Source organism: Labrus mixtus, chromosome 14 (assembly GCF_963584025.1).
Source record: "Labrus mixtus chromosome 14, fLabMix1.1, whole genome shotgun sequence".
Classification (NCBI taxonomy): domain Eukaryota; kingdom Metazoa; phylum Chordata; class Actinopteri; order Labriformes; family Labridae; genus Labrus; species Labrus mixtus.
Window position 1 is genome coordinate 10688281 of NC_083625.1, and position 19668 is coordinate 10707948.

Below are 19668 nucleotides of genomic sequence, written 5' to 3' on the forward strand. Positions count from 1 at the left end.
GAGGTGCATTCATTGGGAGCTGTTCACTTTCTCCCTTTTGTAGTCTTGAAAGCAATTCTAAACATCAACAACACAAAATACTCCCAGTTGGTTAAATGGGAGAAAAGCTTGGAAAAAGTGCTTCTTAGAGCAGGTGTAGACCAAACAATTATTATTATTATAATTTTTTATTTAAATGAGTTTGTATTGTGTTTGTTTATCTTTGTCTTCTGTAAAGCACATTGAGTTTACGTTTATATGAAATGTGCTATACAAATAGAATAGAATTGAATTGAATAAGGTATTAAAAAAACAACCTAGATATGTGATATATACAGTAAGGCATCACTTTCGACCAAGGTTAACTTTAAAAAATAATAAAATAAAATTATCCACAGACCTTTGCATGATCAAAATATCGGCCCACTATAAGGCAAAATGAATGCAATCAATGCATATCAGCCTCTTACAGAAGAGTCGAGTGCACCCAAATAAAGACGTCTAAACCCAAATCTAGTTTCATCCTTTAGCTTTGAACAGCCATTAGTGCGGGTCTGATGCTAATTGCTACTGTTATCAACGGGTCTTCACGGAGCCAAATCCCAGCAGTCAAACAGCAATATCGCCAAACAGAAAGGAAAAGCCAGACAGACACTTGATTAGAAATTCCAAAAGCTCCCTCGGATCTGCCAATCAAATCTGTCTGTTGCCATGGCAACAGCGGATGCGTACTCATCGCCAGTGGAGGGGGTCGCTGGCAAAGACGAGGGTTGATTAAAGTAAAAGGCCTGCACTAACCTTTCTGAAGCTCTTCTGTGCAGTGAACTCTGTCCTCTGCCGTATTACACAGGCAGAGAAAATATCAAATCTGATTTCAACTGTGTGCTGTTTGGAGTTTGATGTCTTTCATGTTTGCTGTTCTTTTTCCAAATATGAACAAGTCTTTTGTAGTATTCTTTCCATATAGCACAGAGGGATGTGCATACATTTCCCTTTATTATAAGATGTAAATTGAATTTTGTTACGCAGGCTTCTCAAACGATATATTCTTCTTCTGAATAATCACTTTTAAAAGCAGAAGAGATTTTGCTTTTCTGTGCAATGGTCTAATTCACTTTCAAAGACACAGAGTACAGAGAAGAAGGAGTTTCGTCTAGCAAGTAATGAGCAAAAAAAAAGAGCATATATTTCTTATCATTATCTCTGCATTGACACAACTTCTATTAGATCGTAATGTCATGCAATTTAACCTAGCTCTTAATATTTTAGCCTGACATAGCCAATCAAAGATTTTAAATATTTAGTTAGCTATTTAAGCCTCATTGGTTCATGACTTCAAGAAGTCTTAAAGTGGTTGTTTTCAGCTGTTAGCTACAAAGAGATATCTCAAAATAAAAACCTCTTTTGGTAACTGATCCTAAAAAACTTATTTTAAAAAGAAATGATATATAAATACCTGCTCATAGCTCACCTGCAAACAATAAAAGCTATTTGTTTTTTCTGGACAAGAAATTGATTAAAAGAACATCTTGAACTGAGTTCCTCAAACACAGGAAAAAAGCTTTCCCTCCTATGCACAAACATACCTGCTGTGAATCATTTCAAGTCTTAAAATACATATTTGATGCTCTTTAATGATGTGTATTTCCTGCTCATCTGGAAGAAAAGTGTGACATCTTTCCATGCACTTGTTCGCTGACACTGTTCCACAGGAGTCAGACAGTCAAAGAGAGAAAGAAGGCATTACAAGAGCAGAACTGTGAAGATCATTGTGCAGAGTCAGACAAATAAATGTCTCAGTTGAAAGATATAACTGGTATTCAGCCTGTGGGGAGTGAATATCATCTTGTACTCAACATTTTTAATTGTATGGCATAGTTTGAACTGCACTGGTGGAGAGACACAAGCTACCTTTGAAATAGCTGCTAATGTAAATATTTCTACAAAATGCTTTAAGAAAGGGGTAATGGTTATGAAGATGGTAGCTTCAGAGAGGTTTCTCAATTCATCTGGAAAACCGATGCTTCTCTAGTTGCATTGCTGGTTTCAGTGAAGTAAAGTAACACAGCCAGCTAGAGTCTGATGTCAGAGAGGCGTGAGGGGAGGAAGGTTTCAGACATTGTGGGACTGTCTTACAAGCATCATCGTTTGATCTAATGACACCTTAAATTGCACAGGGTGTGAATATGACTGTGAATGTGAACATGTAATGGAAAAGGAGTTTGACCCTCGATGCAGGATTATCACAAGAAGATGGTCAAACAATAAAGTGAAGGACCGCTGATAGAATTATAGACATTGTCATTTGACGTGAGGCCTACGATATGAGATGTTGCAGAAGCAAATAATGTTTATTAAGTTTAAGGAGAATAAAGTGGAGTCATTATAAATAATGAGATGGTTGGACATTTTTAAGACGGGTATGGAAAGTCATGTTGTTAATTTAAGAAATATTCAGAGAGAGTGCTGCTGTACTGCTGGGAATCAGTCATGACACGTAACCAGACATAATCACAGGCTAGCTGAAATTCAGACCCATATAATAATCACCTCGAGTGTGATACAACTCACATATACAACCGATCTACAAACACCATAAGGTAGTAAACAGAAATAGCCAACACAGTTTGCTGTATGTTTTTTTTTCTCCATTCGTTTGGATTCCACCAACACGACTACTTCCGACACTTGACTGGAAAATCAAAACATTTTCCTGCACTCTACTTTAAACATGTCGACATGTTACAGCAGGCCCAGCTACTTTGTATTTTGCAGATTTATCTTTACATGCCCATTTGTCGTGCAACCACACAAAGAAGAGTCTGTAGACAGCTTCGATGATTCTGAGGTACCAGATAGATCAATCAATACAATAATTATTTTCTGTTAGCTTGATTGAGAGTATTCATTGATGCCAGTGGTGTTGTAGCTTTTAGAAGCACTCATGGAAAGCCTCTGGAATGTCCGACTGAGGTACTTGTTTGGAGCTGACTGTTTTATAAAGACTAATATAAATAGCAGAAGTAGAGAATTTAAATCTCTTGTGGTTTCGAAAGGAGTGAAACAACGGACTGAATCTCTTTGTTCCTTCAGTTTATTTAATCAAAATGTTTTTGTGTGCAGGTGTACACATACCTAGACCTTTAGGGCTGATGCCGCTGCACTCCAGCGGGTTGATGGCCCAGTAGTAGTACTTCAGGGTGTGCATCAACTGCAGGACAGTGCCGACACGTCGGATGGTGGTGTAAATAGTGGCCGTGCCGATGAACTCCGATGATAGGTATGTGTAGAGGGATAGCTGGACCTGTACACACATACACACACATCCATAAGGTCAACGGACAAATACAAGCTGTCAGCTACCTGCCGGGGAGAAACAAATCTTCTCTGCTTGTTTCTTGTGTACATACAAAAGGCTTCTTTATCCTGAAAAGACAGCCACAGGGGAACAGGAGGAAACTTCCCTCCAGCAAGAGCACCAGTGTTTTTTTTTCCGCTTTGTGTTATTTTTGATGTTTCTGTGCCTGAAGCCGTCAGGCATCTAAGGAGCTTCTTATGCAGCGTTGACATTTAAGGAGGGCGCTTTCCAATTGCTCATTTCATTCTTCCTGCCTCCCGTTGTTCCCTTTTCCCCTCTCTAGCATTACTCGAGCCGACTCTCTCCACCACAAAGCACAGAATGGAGCCGGCCACACGCTCACAGATCTCCAAGCTCATTACAAAGATTCCACGCAAAGGACCGGCCTTAACGAGGTGACTGGCCCGTGAAAATTAGAGGAGCATCGCAGCCTGACCAAATCGCATCAAAGCTCATCAGGAATGAAGAGTGCACTTAAACGGCCTTCATTACATTATATTTCTCACTTGACGCAAATGTTTTGATCCGTTACAGCTTTGACTGCTCCTGTAATTCCTTGACCGAGTATTGTTTGGGCTGCAGCAGAACTTAGCGTGCAACAATAAGCCCTAGTTTTTCTTTTTTTCACATTTTTAACTTGTTTTTATGCAGTTTAAAAAGTGAAATAGTTCTTAATATAAAAACATTAGAAATGAAATAAAAAAGAGCGAACAATTCTGTTTTTTTCAATAATAATTGTATTCCTATATTAGCAACATTAAGATATATAAAATCTAAGCGAAAAAGGGAAGATATGATAAAAAATGTGAAGGAATTTTTTTTTCTTTTTCATTGAAAAAGAAATTGGATGAGGCATGGTTCATTCACTGTCAAATATCTCAGTTGTGTATTTGGAGTTTAGTGTTTTAACGAGGCTAATTGATGCTCAGTGGAACTGTACTTAAATGAAGCTGTCTATAGGGTTGCCATATCTGGTTTCATCCCTCCTTTTGTCCTAAAGGGATTTTACTTAAATGTTTTATTAAGACCTGAGAATGACCAGCAGACTATTCTTGCCAAAAGTGAAGGTAATAATCACACCCAGAGAGGTGGAAAATAGTAAACCTCAGCGGGAGCCAGACAGGAAGAGTGGAAGTAAGATTCAAAGGTAAAACATTTTGGTGTGCGCTGCTGCTTAGAAGATTTATTATGCACGTCTTGTTCTCTTTATGTCCCTGTTGAGTTGTGGTAATGTTTATAAGCAATTCAACGTAATTTCCTGCAACAGCACCTAATTAAAGGTAAAAACCCAACAGGCAATCACATAGTTGAGCCACTTTGAACTGATATGTTCAGGCTATGTTGGTTTCTGACTCTCACGTCTTCTTAATTCTCTAAAGCAGCAGCAGCAGCAGTAGCAGCTCAGTCACATGTTCTCTGTCTGAACTCCAGCCCTGGAGAGAGGTGCTGCTTTACCCAGGAGCCAATCACATCGCAGGGTCAAAGAGAAGAAGACAGGGAGTCAGGAAGCTCTGAAAATAATGGAGGAGGGGAGCTGACTGACCCCCTGGGAATGCCAGAAACACTTAAATCTAGTTCAGAGTGAGAGAGGGAAAGAGGAACTACACTATCTCTCTTCCTTCCTCGGGTCTCTTCAAATGTCACTTTTTCTTTTCCCTTCGCTTGCACACGCTGTCCTGTCCTTGTGAGTTATGCAAGCTCCTCCCACTGTGCACTGCAATGTTCTCTGTTACATTATTGTAAAGGGATGACAGTCCCTCCTTCCTCTTTGTTTTACGACTGTGAACTGCCTACATTTTCTGACATTCAGAAAAATTCCGTTTTATGTCATGCTTGTTTTTCTCTCATTCAGACCACAGTTGTTTGTTTCTGTAGCAAGGTTACACACACAAACAAACAGAGACATATTCAGTATAAACACAGGAGTCGACAGACCTTGGCAGGGGTGTGAATCCAGATGGCGGCATTGAAGAGGACATGGTCACAGAGCTGCTTGAGGAGCGGCGCTCCGTGAGGTAAACCATCCAGATACTTGGCAAAGGACAAGAACTGTTCAAGTACCGCCCGGGTGATGTGGACCCGTGACGACTGGACAGAAGAGGAAGCAAAGACAGTGTAAGCTAAAACATATACACTGAATCTTCATGCAAAGCTCCTTGTACCATTTACATTTGTGATAACCTGTGTAAAGGGGAATTACACAGCACTCTTTCCCTTTGATGAGAGGTGCAAACCAAACGTATTAGAAGGTGGTTAAAGCCAATTTTTCTTGAAGTAGCAACCTTGAAGATCTCTGTTTTGTTCCCTTGGTTGCACACAAAGCTCTTAGCAGTAACTGCCGGTGTGATTTTGGAGCCATCTCCTCTCTCTCTCTCTCTGACAGAGATGAAGACCTCTCTGATAGATGTCACAACTTATCTCCAATAATTTGGACTTGATTTTTTTCCCTGGGAATAGAGCTTACTTTGCTGATCATTTTGAATATTACTGCAGAATAATTCAAACTTTAAAATAAAAGTGGGCTTATAAGCTCAATTGAAAATATGATAAAAAATTTGAAAGAGAATCATTTCATCACACAACAGGCTTTTATATACGATTTGTCTTTAACTTCTTTGAAAATGGGAGCATCACACCAATAAAGCACCATCAGGTTCCTTTACAACGTTACGTAAGATCACTGCTTGTCATGTCCAGCTCTGTGTGTTAGGTTATGTTTTAATTTCTACTTGTATTATTTTCTGTTTTGGGTCACTAACCTCTCCTCTCATTTCAGATCCTTCACTTCCTGCCCTCATGTGTTTCCCACCTGTGTGATTGTCTGCCCCGCCCTGATTGTTCTCAGCTGCATCTCGTTGTCTTCCCCCTCACCTTTGTATTTAGTCTGTGGCTTCCCTTCCTTCTGTGCCAGTTTGTCTTTGTCCCCTGTGAGAAGCGTACAAGCCCTTTGTTTCCTCTTGGATCACTTTTTTGGATTCTGTCTGCTTAAGAAGTAAAGACTGTTTTTTGTTCCCCCCAACTTAAGACTGTTTTTTGTGAGTCGTGCTTTTGAGTTCAGTTACCTGTGGTCTTGTTACATTGCTTCCATACAATAAATGCACACTGTTGCCATGGTTAATAATAGAAGTTTTAATGACAGAGGACACTCAAGTAAAGATTAAATGTACAAAAACTTCAAAATAGCCGTTTTAAATATAGTGTGTATCTGAAAGATCTGTGTCAGGATGCTGTCTGTCTACAGTGCAGCATATCTTCCCTTAATTCAGTGATTTTCTGCATTATGTTCTGTGTTGCATTATATCAGGTATATGTGTTAACAGTTGCCAAAGGTAAAAATGTATTCATTAGCATAAGCAACTAATTATGAAACTGTGACTTCCTGCCACTAGATAAATATATCGTGATAGTTTTTGTGTTAGAGGGGTGTTGATTCAAATGTGTCATTTTAAGTTCAGTGACAAGGATATGTTTGTTGGTTTGCCTACTCCTGAATATTTTAAGTAATGGTGTAAGAGTCATTAAAACGTAACAAGGGCTTGTTGTTACATAAGCGAAAACACTTAGTTGAGGTTAGAGTCTAAACCAAGGCTACTTTCCTTTTATAATCCGCAACAAATAAACATAGCATGTAACACACTTTGTCGGCCTTGTACTGACCTTCTCCAGGAGGTATCCAATCACCAGAAAGCCCTTCCCGCCGAGCATTTGCTCCTGCATGGCCACTGAGCTCTTCAACAGCTCCACCAGGAAGGCCAGAAGAGTGGCACTGCAACACAAACAAACATACTCACATATTTCAGGAATGGTTGGCGGTAAATCACTGATCATATATTTAAATAAGCAGAGGCTTAACAAAAAGATGTTTATCAACCTGATCAGTAACCCAGAGGTTTTTATTGGAGCATTCACTAGAAAAGGGCCGTGTTAGCAGCGCACGATAAATGATGCTCATTTATATCAAGTGCTCTTTGATGCTTATGAAGCAGACTGCCATCAGCAGATCGTCTGATTCACAAACTCAGCGCAAACTATTCTGATATTTAATATAAAAAAAACAATTGCTGGTCTACCTCCCTCCTCCTTAATTACGCTCATCTGGTGCAGGTTAGGTGTTCAGCATAAGTTACCACGGCGATCTGCCCTGCTAAGAAGTGAACCACCTACTTAGTTCAGTCAACCCTAAAGGTATCTCACTAAAGCAGAAAGACCTGCTTCGTAGTACAGGCCCCAGGTGTTTTAATTTGTTATCGTTATCTTCCTGTGATGATATTTGACAAATAGTCTGACCGCAGGGAACGTGATGTGGAGATGCAGCCTGATATGTAAGTGCATTAGGGATCATGTGATGTAGTGGTATCAGCTCTATCTTGTAGCGAGGAGAACACAGATACTCCGACTTTCTAATAGCCGCTCATCGCTCCAGGGAAAACCACATAACTCTTCCTTCTTTCACACTTACACTGTCTGCTCTCTATAATCAGTTATTTCTAGCCTGCAGCATAATTGTCTTCAGATAGAAAATAACTCTCACACACAGTAGATTCATCTTCATCTAATGTCGCTTACGGTCTCATTTCTTCACGTCTTTTCCCTTTCCCTTTTTCTGGGGTCAATTCAAGGATCAATTGCAGTAAATGTTGCACATCAAATAACAACACATGCATATTTGTGGATCCCTCACCATACTGAGGTGTCCACGCTGCTGTCATTGAGCTGCTTGTAGTCCAGCTGAGCAAACAGGGGGAACAGGACCTGGATGCCTCCTATAGAGTGTATGGCACTGTGGATGGAGTGTGTAACAATGGCCTTCACATCCTATGGGAAGGAAATGTGATGTTAGATTGAACCACAACACAGAACATATGTATACTGTATATATTCAGGATACATTATACACAAACTATAGACTGTATAAAAAGATGGCTGACATGACAGCTCTTCAAAAGTGAAGCCAAAACATTTGGAGCTCCCGCTACTGATTGGCTACATACTAGGTTACACGCTCTGCCTCCTCTATGTTACCAGATTGGGCCAAACAAAAATACATAAAAAACAAATCGAACACATGTTTCTCAAACATGGTTACTGACGGCCCAAAAAAATCCCAAATTTTTCAAAATGTGTTCTGTGTTCCTCAATTCAAATCCTAGAATAAACCTGATTCCCCTTCTGCGATACTTATGGATTCTTTACTGTTTCTTGTCTATCTTCTTGTAGGAATGTTTCGTGGAATCAGAACTTTTTCCATGTGAAGTTTAATGGTGTAGCTAAAAAATGCTGTTGTGCATTAAAGACGTTATTGGAATCTTGGAGGGAAAAAAATCAATTTTTAAGTTATCAGTTTGATGCTGAGAGAGTCATATTTTCCACAATACCATGAAGAGCCGTTTGTCAGCTAGTTTTTGATGTCCTAACTTCTGGTTTTGAAAATATGATCCCCCTATTAACCAACTCAAGTAATTTTAACACCATTTGACTCAAACTGCTGCCCTAGTAATAGGGAATTATAGTCATTTTTAGCCTTAAATGCTGGTTCAAAATTTCAATTTTTGCGAGTACGAAAAAAAAAAGATTCAAAGAAAAAGCACCATTAGTAAATGGCCCAATTATCTTTGAATGAAGGAGTGATGAAAACATGCTAAAACACAACCATTGTGAAAGCAATATCCTAACTAAAACTGTTAAATTTACAGCTGTGGGTCTCATTCAATAATCAGAAAGTGTGGTGAGGTCCAAGGCAGTACGTTTTGAATATGTTCAGTATTTGAGGCTGGGTGTATACTACAGATCTGTAACAGAATAAAACTGATCAGATGGGAATTAGCCCCTGAAAGAGTAGCCTGAAAATTCTGACTAAACTTCCATTTACACTCTTTTTTAGTCAACTCTAAATGATTGAACAATGTTGCAGTGATTCAGAGCAGCAGTGATGAGTAGCTACTCAGAAAAATCAAGCAGACTGACCTGCAGCATGAGTGCGTGCGGTGAGTGGATGAAGATGGAGGGGTTTTCCCTGGGTGAAGACTCCAGGCAGAGCTGGGCGTCCGTTGCCTTAGCATTGTACGTGAAGGAGATGGAGCTGGCCAGCTTGCCATCATACAGCACCTGCTTGTGGTGCTCTGCCAGGTGGATGTCGCTCTCTGACTTGAACTTGAAGGTGCTCTGCAGGAAAAAAAGAAGATGTCCAAGGACATGTTGAATAAAACTTCTGTGTTCGAGAGATGGATCGCTTGTCAAGAGAAATGTGTGAGAGCTTGTCTTTGTGTACGAGTTCAACACCCAAAAAGGAGTCTGCTTAATTGCAGCATGAGCCGTGTGTAAACAACACAGCATTAGCTTAATGAACACAGAGCTAACCCGGGCCGTAATTCAATTAGCCCAGAATAAGAGAGTGAGAGGGGGGAGCGGATGTGAGGGAGAGAGGCTCCCGGTGATCCAAATTTATCTTCTGCCTTTGTAGTCTCCCAACAGAAAACTCAGAAAAGAGTATGCACACACTCTCCTTCCTCAATTTCTATATGTTGAGCTACATTTCAATTCTCCTGTATATACTGTATCACAGAGACAAACAATATTAACAAGCTTTTAGGCTCTAGTCTAGTTCAAATCTAAATATCTCTATGAAAGAGCATTTTTTTGTGATTCATTTTCTTAGTTCTTTAATACCAAAAAACAAAGACTATCCCCTAGCATATGTAAAGATGCTTGTAAGGCTTGTCTAAACAAGGATGCACCGAAAGCTAGACTAAAGTGAATTTGCTTTGTCCGTGCAGATACTGTAGGAGGAGCTGGCAGCACTCGTGTTTGTATGTGTGTGCATCTGCCTGTGCGTCTGTCTGTCTGTCTGCACAGGTCCATCCATCCTGCAGCAGTGCCGATAGATTAGAGGCCAGATAGCTGCTCTGCCACCCTTTGCAGAAGCTCCAGGCAAGGGGCGCTCTCTCCTCTAAGCGGCCTGCTCCCCAGGTGCCTTGCTCAGCCTGACTGCACAGGAAAGCCGCGGGCTGCTCACAGACCTGCAGGCCTGACTTTATTTCTAAACCTTTCATCTGAGGTCTGCTGTGGAAAAGGTGCCCTGAGCGGTTTTAATCCATGCAGCACTCACATTTTTTGCACTGAAGAAAAGAGGGCAATGCACAATAGAGACATCTGAAGATAACAGACAGTCCACAGTGTTACATTCTTATCTTCATCCAGGGGCTGATTACAATTCTACTGCTTTTGCTGCTGTAACTTTCGCCTTCTGTCTTTATTGGAATCTACTTGACACAAAAAGCTTAATTGTATAAACCTTTAATCTGAATGTGAGGCATACTCTCCACATGTACCTATTCACAAATACTTACCTTTTTCGAACTTAAGAGAATTACATGAGGCGATTACCCAGTGTTAAGAAACCTAGAATATTGGAGTCATGTGCAAGGATAATCAATCACCAACACAAATAAATAGCTCTTTGCTGTATTTTGAAGGTTGGTGCAAAAAAATACTGAATAGCCTGAATACAAAATTAATACACTTAATAAGATGCACGTTTATTGCAGTGTAAGCTCATTTATTGAGGTGCATTTGTAAAGTGTGTGTGTGTGTGTGTGTGTGTGTGTGTGTGTGTGTGTGTGTGTGTGTGTGTGTGTGTGTGTGTGTGTGTGTGTGTGTGTGTGTGTGTGTGTGGTGTTTATGTAGCTGTATTAATGTGAGTTTGTACTTCTGCTGTGCTTAATGGCACCGGGATGTAGCTCAAAGTGTGAAAGAGCTTTGCTGACTCTTTAACTGTTCCGGGCTGGATGGGCTGGCGTCCAGGCAGGAGAAAAATGCAGAAGTTAATCTTTTTTTTTTACAAATGTGAAGCTTTAACCCATATCAACCCTTCACCTGGTCTCAACAGACAGAGAAGACTGAAAGCATCAGCTATTGCCTGTGTGACTCCTGGTGGCTGAAGATACGATGCTGGCCTGCAGTGATAACATTATGCACACACACGCACACGCACACGTATCTACAAATATCCATTCACCTCCACCTGGGCTCCCTGCAGCTCCACACCAGACCTCCACGCTTTCACCAGCAGAAAACAAAAATGTTGTATTTGGGTGGGTCATTTAGGTTATCAGAAACCGTAACACATCAGCTATGTAACAACTTTTCCCAGAACAGAATTAAAACAATCCTAAAGGCGAATGTCATTCACAGTAACATCAAGTTCTGTACAAACATTTTCCAAGAAATGTTATTCACGCTGAGTTAGACTAAAGACACTTGCACACAAAAATCCACACATACACCTACAACACAGGTGTCCGCATAGACTCACATAGGCCATTAATTACGCTGTGGCCAAATGGTTGGCAGTGCCCTGAAATGAGGACATCTGGACTCCTGATGAACCAGCTATACACTCAACAACACACAAGTGACCGGGGATACACAAACAAATAACAATAGAGCTTTATTCTAATGTTCCATCATCTTCGGTCATTAGGAGAGCATGAAAGTGCTTCAGCGCACACACATACAGACATTCAATACACACAGCGTGTCGGCCATCATGAGGCGCGTGGAGCGAGAAGACCTTGAACACTCGCTGTGTTGAGGGCTCGATTAGACGAGTGAGCAGAGTGTGTCTGCTTCATGCTCCTTGTTACTGAACGGTTAGTCTGACAGAGGGTGAGACCACGAGGCTACAATCAGCTTCACACATGCACATTATTACATTCTAAGATACTCCTCTTCAACACCGATCAGGCTTTACTGATCTCCATTATCCTCTGCATGACATTTTTTGAGAATAAGAACAGGTCTATACTTGCTTTAAGAGTCCCTCTGGCGTTCCCCTTTAGGCGAGTCAAAAACCAGCACACTCATCATTACAATGCCAGCATCGAGGCTTGCGGCTTTGTAACAACTGAGCCATTTAATGGTCTCTTCTGGGCATCTAAGACGCCTGTTCTGTGCCACGCAGAGAGGCAATCATCTGACTGATCAGCCCCAGGAAACTGTGGGCTGTGACCGAGAGAGGAATCAGTAATCGTGGCTGTGAAACATCAAACCACAAGCATGTGATCGTGAGGAGCAACATGGTAGAGGAGTTTATGGAGAAAGAGAAAGGCGTAAAACTCACATGTATGACTCATTTACATGCACATGTTGTCAAGATGTTTCTCCATCAGAGTTGCAGTGTAACAAAAGTATAATTCAGATTCGGTATGTAAAATCTCTAAAAGGAGCTGTTAAAAAAAAAAAACGGCATCTGTTCCCACATATCCGCAGCAACAGATAGGCGTGCAGTCTCGCGGTACTGAAATCTTGACAGCTTTGGACACCTTCACAAACAAGATGTAAGTGGCCTGAGGCGTGCAAGACTGCCAAAACAAGAAGCAGAAGACAGCTGGCAAGGTGTTGCGACATCTCAGCTGTCACTGATAGCCAGGCCAAAAGGCAAAAACGGTGATTTCTAAAGCTATCAGACCTCAACACCAAACATTTTGAAGCATCATTTGAATATTTATTAATGTAACAGGACCGTGAAGTTCTGCGTCTAGACTTTTGGTCTTAAGGCAAATCCACCCTTGAAAGGCTGAAACTACAAACATCAATTTGAAATTTCCCTGGTGATGTTTTGTCGTTATAATTTACTCTGTCGCTGTACCACCAAAAACTGTCAACCTGCATAATCTATTTTATGAAGAAACCCGTTTTTATTTTCAGGGATACATTCCTCTTACAGTCAATGTGTCTGTGAACTTTGAAACATGGAGTATAACAAAGTTATGTGTGGGCATTTGAATCAGCATTCAATCTCAGAAAATGTATTTTTAATTGCTTACATGCTCCTTTATAAAATCACAACATGTATTTCAACAGCACAATATTGTGATCTACCTTTGACAATTTGGGATAACTGCCACAATTAGAAATGCAATGATATTTTTTATCCCTGCACGGGTTATGTACATTTCTTGTATAAGTCTATTATTAATTACACAGTTTAAGTTTGATTCATCTAGGGGTATTCTTTAAATCTTTTTCTCAGATGTATGGGAGGGGGGCGTCGGTTTTGTGGTTTAATTTGTAACAAATGTTTCATCTGTTCATGTTCATCTTCTTTGTAACCTGCTACTGGATGCTTTGAAATTCCCTCGGGATCAATAAAGTATCTATCTATCTATCTATCTATCTATATCAAAAACGTTTCAGGTGACATGGGCAGAGCCAGTCTAAATAAAAACTCTTCCTACTCATTTTAAGTTACAGATAAGAAGACTAACCCTGTACTCTAACTTTGTTAGAGGTTATGAGTGTGAATCTGTTTTTACCCTTGTTGATCTCTTTCTTCTTTCCAGTAAAGAAGAACCTCTATTTGTGATTTTGTAGAAAAATAGGTCCATATTTGTAAAAGTACCTTTTTCTTAGCAACTAGACAGTGCTGAATAGTAGATTTGGATTCATACATGACTCTGTGAAAACACTCTACCCCACTTATTCCCATCCAGGTGTACTTGTACGCCAGGGGGTTTAGCTGCAATAGCCAGGGGGGACACAGAGGGATTATGGAGTAGCTCCACTAATAAAGTAGTTATGATGAGTTAAATGAGTCAGATGTGATTTGGGGCACCACATGCTGGAGGGCCAGAAAACAACAATTAGCATGCTAGCAAAGAAGTCAATAAGTTAGTTAAAAGGTTAGCTAGCCAAAAGTAATAGGAAAGTCGTTTTTAAAAGGTTAGCTAAATGCTAAAAGAAATTCATCATGGGCAAAAAAACAGCTAAAAGTTACAACAACAAAAAATAGTATTACATTGGGTTTTTTTTAGCTTAAAGTAACAATTAGCCAAAGAAGTTATGAATAACTGGTCTAAAAAATGCAGCTAAGCAAAATTATTAAGGGTTAAAAAAACATTGGCTTAAAGTAGCTAAAGTAGCAGTTAGCGAAACTTGATGGATAAATGGTTGAGTGAGTAAGCTGAAGTAATATTTAGTTAAATGGTTAAACAGCTAAAAGAAAACCTTCAAATTGAATAAACACATCAAACAATTCACAATGTTATCCAAAAGTGCAGAATAGTATCTAAGAAGACTTTGTATGTAGCTAAAATCTTCTGTTCACCATGCTGAAGTGAGCTCAGTCTGTTATGTTGAGTTAAGTCTTGTACATACATTAGGCAGTGTTAACTCAACCAGATAAATATAAACAATGATAATGCAACTCTATTACAAATATTAAAAAATAAACTCATTTTGGACACATCTGAACACATGTACAGGAGAGGTAATGTTGCTGCTACTCGAGCTGGTGGTCTGACAGCCTGATATTTGTTTTATGAGACAGAGCACTCATAGTCCAGCAACACGTTACACAAGTGAATTTCAAATCCTCATATTCATCGACTCACAACGAAACTTTAACCTCCAACTACAAGCACCTTGGCAGCAAAGTGGAAGCTATATAGGATATTGACAGTACAAGATTGATCGATGGCTAGAACCTTTTTACAAGAGACGGCAAAATGTAACATGGAATAATGCAACCTACACGTTGCCAGGATATTCAGCCTGCAAGATGTAGCATGACATCAATGGATTGTAAAGTGTACACAGAAATAAAGGACAGGAGTGATAACTGGGTGCTGTCTCACCTTGTATCCTGGGCCAAGTTGGTGAATGGCAAAGATCTGAGCTGGGTTGAGAGCTTCACTGAATACATAAATGGCTCCCAGCTGACCACAAAACACCCTGTTAGCATCCGCTGTCTCTGATGAACCCAGGAAACACTTGTCATAGCTCTGGAAAAAAAAGGTAGAACAGAAGAAAAAAAATCAGTTTTCAGTTTTTTTAAATGTTCAGAACTTTATGCATAAGGGGTTGAAACGCCAAGAAGTTAGCATGGTTTAACTTGATTTTGCGCAATAAAGAATGGTCCCAGTGTCCTTCACTGTTTTAGGGTTCATTTGTCAGAGGGACATATTTTAGTTATAGTTTTGTTATGCTATCTATTTTAAGTTCAATGCTATATTACTTCTGACTTTGTTGAACTTCCGGCACGCCAGCCGCAATTTCATTCTGAATGTTTTGATCTTAACATTTTGAAACATCTTATTTAATTATTCATTTTAATCTCTGGTCATAAGTGCACAAGTTTCTGCAGTGATAACAACAAAAGAGTATTCAAAACAGACACTCTTTTGACAGCTGCTTGTTTCTTATGCTCTTTACAACTTTCACCATCACCTGCTATTAGTTTCTATCTGTGCACTCGCCTTTCATCTACTCCATCCCTCTGACACCCTTTATCACAATTAGATCTTTGCTCTGCTGCTTCTTCAAAATGATGGAATAAGTTTTATCTTTAGCCTTTGGGACAAAACAAACCCTGATAGCATCAACACATTTTGAGACCTGTATGGGTTTTTTCTTTTCTTGTTTTTTTTTTATTTTATTTAACACGTCTTTCGCTGAGCCGTGTAAACTGTCAGACATTTTACCCAGAGGCCAAGGTATTTTTTTTTTAGAGAGAATAACACCAGCCTTTGGTAATTGCTGCAATGCCAAGAGCCAACCTGGAAGGAAGTGTAATGAAGGCTCTGCTGCCACGGAGAGGTCAGGCTACCTGTCCCCTTGCTTAATGGAAAAGTTTGAAGTTGGAGTTATGGCGAGCTGTGCTGGAAAGCGGCCCAAGGGCAACTCTGCGCCAGCTGATGGATGCAGAGGGCGAACCTCAAACGTTTGCCAATATCACAGTAGGGGGGAAGCAAAAGTGGAGCCAGACACTGATGGGTTTCTGAGGCTGGGGCAGGTGGCCTTATTTTGGAGAATTTCCAAAAGTAAAAATACTCTGCTCTGTCGTATGTCCTTATTGACTGAAGTGTATTCCTTTGGAATCTACAAGAAATTGCTTTTCATAAAGGTCAGCATATTTAACAACACAATGTCTCAGCCTCTCCATCTTACATCATTGGTGTTGACGTGCCAGGCCATATCCCCGTACGAGACCAGCTGACCGTTGACATAGCAACGGATCTCTGAGTTCCTCCAGCGGTTGTAGATGTGGACGATGCTGATCATGTACCACTGGAAAACATGAAGAAAGAAACAAAAATTTAAATAACATGAAGAAAAAAACAACAGGTTCACATTGGACTCAACGTATAATCAAAGAATGACAGAATAGATATTGTTTGTCTTTTGTTTTATTGAAAGATTCAAACTGGAATTTCTCTTAAGAACTGCTGGTTTTATATCGACTGAGGCATTACCTGATGTTTTTATGAGAACAGTATTCTAAAGGGTTTTAGTTTCGTGTTTGTTGATTATTTAATGTAGTGGTGGTTTATTCCAGTTCAACACAGCCCCTACAGATGGCAGTCAAATTAAGTGTTCTGTAAGGCAGACTTTTTTGAAGCCTGTCACTGTATTGAAGCCTTGTCATAAAGTCTCTTTGTAATACTGAGAAAGCTAAAAAAAAATAATAACTGAGGTTTAATTGAGAGGATGATTTAACACCAAAGATAACCACCATAGTGTTTGCCAAACATGTCTTCCCTTTCCTCACCATGATAAAAGTCTTATTGTTAGTGTGAATGTGTGTTTTTTGTGATCATGAGCCTGTGTTGATTGGTCAGAATTATCCCTGGAGACAATGCACACATCTTCCCAGGAGGAGTCTCATAAATGGGGAGAAGGACAATGCTGGGAGGAGTATTATAGACGCTGGAATTTTTGCTGCAGTATGCATAGCTGGCGAGTGGACAATACTACACGTGCATGCAAGCCCAAAAACACACACACACACACACACACACACACACACAAACATACATTAACACATGCACACTGTCGACAAAATGCTGTGAGACATGATGACTTAAAAATTGATCAAATGGAACCACTGGGAACTAGATTCAACTGGGTCAGCAAAAACTGCAGAAGGCCATCTCATCAAGTGAGTGTGTGTCTGTGTGCGTCTGTGTGTGCATGTGCGCGTGTGTAGGACAGACGCAGAATGCTGACAGTGCGATAGAGGGGTAGTGTGCAAGGTTTAATTGACAGACGTTATCAACACTCAGTGAATGAGGGATGGAGTCTCATGTAACAAGTGGTACAGGATTACAAAACACAACCTCACACAGACTAAATTGAATTTTCAGCAGTAATATGTGTGTCTGTGTGTATGTATTTCTTACCTTGCGGGGTTGGAAATCGTATTTTACACAGTGCTGAAAGCCTTTTCCTTTTGACTTCAACGACGTCACGATGAGGCAGTTCCCCACAAAGTGAGCGGAGTAGCCGATACCTTTACTGGTGCGAAAACTGAAATAACAAAAACAACAAAACACAATCATTTCTGTTCCTGAATTTGTGTTTGAAAATAACTCTTCAGTTCAAATGTGAAAGCTGTGGAATAAAACCAATTATGGTGCTTTTCTATAAATGGAGAAAGTCGGGTTCCTTTGTGACAAAAATGACATGTTCGTGTTGGAATTAAACTAGATTTAAGTGAAGTGATGAAGAATGGCATCTTTTTTTTAATCTTTGGATCTATTATATTTCTTAATCTGCTTGAATTAATCTTTGAATTAATCTTTCAAACAGAGGTTTCTAAAATTTTTATTTCTAAAAAATAAAAAATCGTGTTTTCACTGCAGCACAAATATAGATTTGAGATTTGAGAATTTATCAATCATGCAATTAAAGATGTTTTATTTATTTAGGACTAAAGAAATGTGTGATAAAAATACATCAATGTAACAACAAATACTCAAAAGTCACCAGCAAATTCAAACGTTTGTTTTTTTTTACATTTCAAGTTGAACTGTTTGAAAATATACAAACATGAGTGGAAGTTTTGTCATTGAAGATTGAGCAAAAAAAATGTTAAGTGTGCAAAACTGTTTTTTTTTGTTTTTTTTTAAATATGCAACAAACACACAGCTTCACCTTGCACCATATGGTTCAGTTACCTACAGTAGGTAGTGCAAGAAAAAGGGAACAGCCTGTTAAATGACTGAGGGCACTGTAAAGTGTAAATAAAGTTTATATTATGTATTTGACTACCAGTATATAAAGGTATATATTAAAATATACAATAGTTGTACAAGGTAAATTCATTCTACCTGGTAGTAACATTGGTTTAATTAAGGACACTTAGACTGTGCTGTTATTTTTGTACACAATGCAGTGCTTGTGTTTCTGCAAAGTACCTGTACAACTGTACAAAGTCAACTTCAAAAGGAATCCAGCATTGTTTGTTCATAGATAAAACAGAACAAAAAGTAATCCTGCCAAGCAAAACACTTGTGGGCCACCTTTCACAATCGTATATTGCATTTTTTAAGCCAAAACAAGCCACAAAAGGCAGGATTTTACAAGCAAGAGGATTTATTTTCTTTGGAGCAGCACCAAAGGTCCCAGATCACAGGTTTGTGTAAAAAAAAACATTCCTAATCCCTTTCCTTACATTTCTCCCTATAACGTTCCTTTCCCTTCACTCATAACCTCTGCATAAAAAACCAAGTCTCACTGCTAAGCTTCTTCCCAAAATGAGACACATTTCACTTCTAAAATAGGCCAGGGAGGATCACACACACTGCAGAGCCAGAAAGTGGAGATAAATCCCTCTCAAGTGAATCCCTGCTACATGTTCGGAGAGCATATAGTGTGTTATCGCTGCCTTCATTCAACTGTGAAGGCCTGTATCAGACAGGCGGCTGGAGTAGCAGCTGCATCTGGGGGAGGATGATAAGACCTGGGCCGGAGAAGAGAAGTGCACACCCCCCTTTTCTAGATCCTCACGCACCATGACAACCTGACAAACGGCTACTAAGGAAACAAGAGGAAGCTTTTCACGATCAGATCTCATATCTGTGATGGTATCCAGAGATGCAAAGGAACATGTCACGATTAAGCAAAACCGTTCTGCACATGAAGAACCAGAGTGTGAGTCCGAGAGGGAGGAGAGGTAAGGAGGAGAGGAAGCTGCTGGTTAACGTCACCGACTGAAGTGATGGTGGGAAGATGCCAAGCAGAGGAGTAAAGGAGTTCAATTAAATAAAAGGTCAAAGCTAATGAAGCTTCATAGTGGCTAACGGCTTGCTCTTATAACGCTAACATGGAGGCCAGCGAGGTCCGGAGCTGCAAAACAAGCGGAGGCATCCACCCGGCGGCACACTCCTAATGGACTGTCTGACATTTAAAATGATGTTCTAATTCATTATCTGTTTATCTATTAACTTCCTGTCCGTGTCTTTCAGTGTGACAAGCTAAATGTTTCACATCTGCTGTTCTCCAAGGTGTTTCACATAAAAACACAGCAGAATTTAAGCGTTGATGGAGAAAAA

At 39.8% G+C, this 19668-nt stretch overlaps 2 protein-coding genes across 14 annotated transcripts in view; one reads left to right on the forward strand and one right to left on the reverse strand.

Moving 5' to 3' along the window:
* The window catches only part of rfc3 (replication factor C (activator 1) 3), a 238275-nt gene that overhangs the window by 111452 nt on the left and 107155 nt on the right, over nucleotides 1-19668 (forward strand). The window lies entirely within an intron of this gene.
* Nucleotides 1-19668, reverse strand: part of nbeaa (neurobeachin a) — a 96837-nt gene that overhangs the window by 38985 nt on the left and 38184 nt on the right. For all 13 annotated transcript variants that reach the window (XM_061055004.1, XM_061055003.1, XM_061054996.1 and 10 more), the window contains exons 6-13: nucleotides 17515-17641; nucleotides 16283-16402; nucleotides 14971-15117; nucleotides 9302-9499; nucleotides 8019-8152; nucleotides 6995-7103; nucleotides 5273-5425; nucleotides 3115-3283 (exon numbers count right to left, since the gene is read on the reverse strand). In XM_061055004.1, coding sequence (XP_060910987.1) covers nucleotides 3115-3283; nucleotides 5273-5425; nucleotides 6995-7103; nucleotides 8019-8152; nucleotides 9302-9499; nucleotides 14971-15117; nucleotides 16283-16402; nucleotides 17515-17641 — 1157 coding nt within the window. The remainder of the gene's footprint in view (nucleotides 1-3114; nucleotides 3284-5272; nucleotides 5426-6994; nucleotides 7104-8018; nucleotides 8153-9301; nucleotides 9500-14970; nucleotides 15118-16282; nucleotides 16403-17514; nucleotides 17642-19668) is intronic.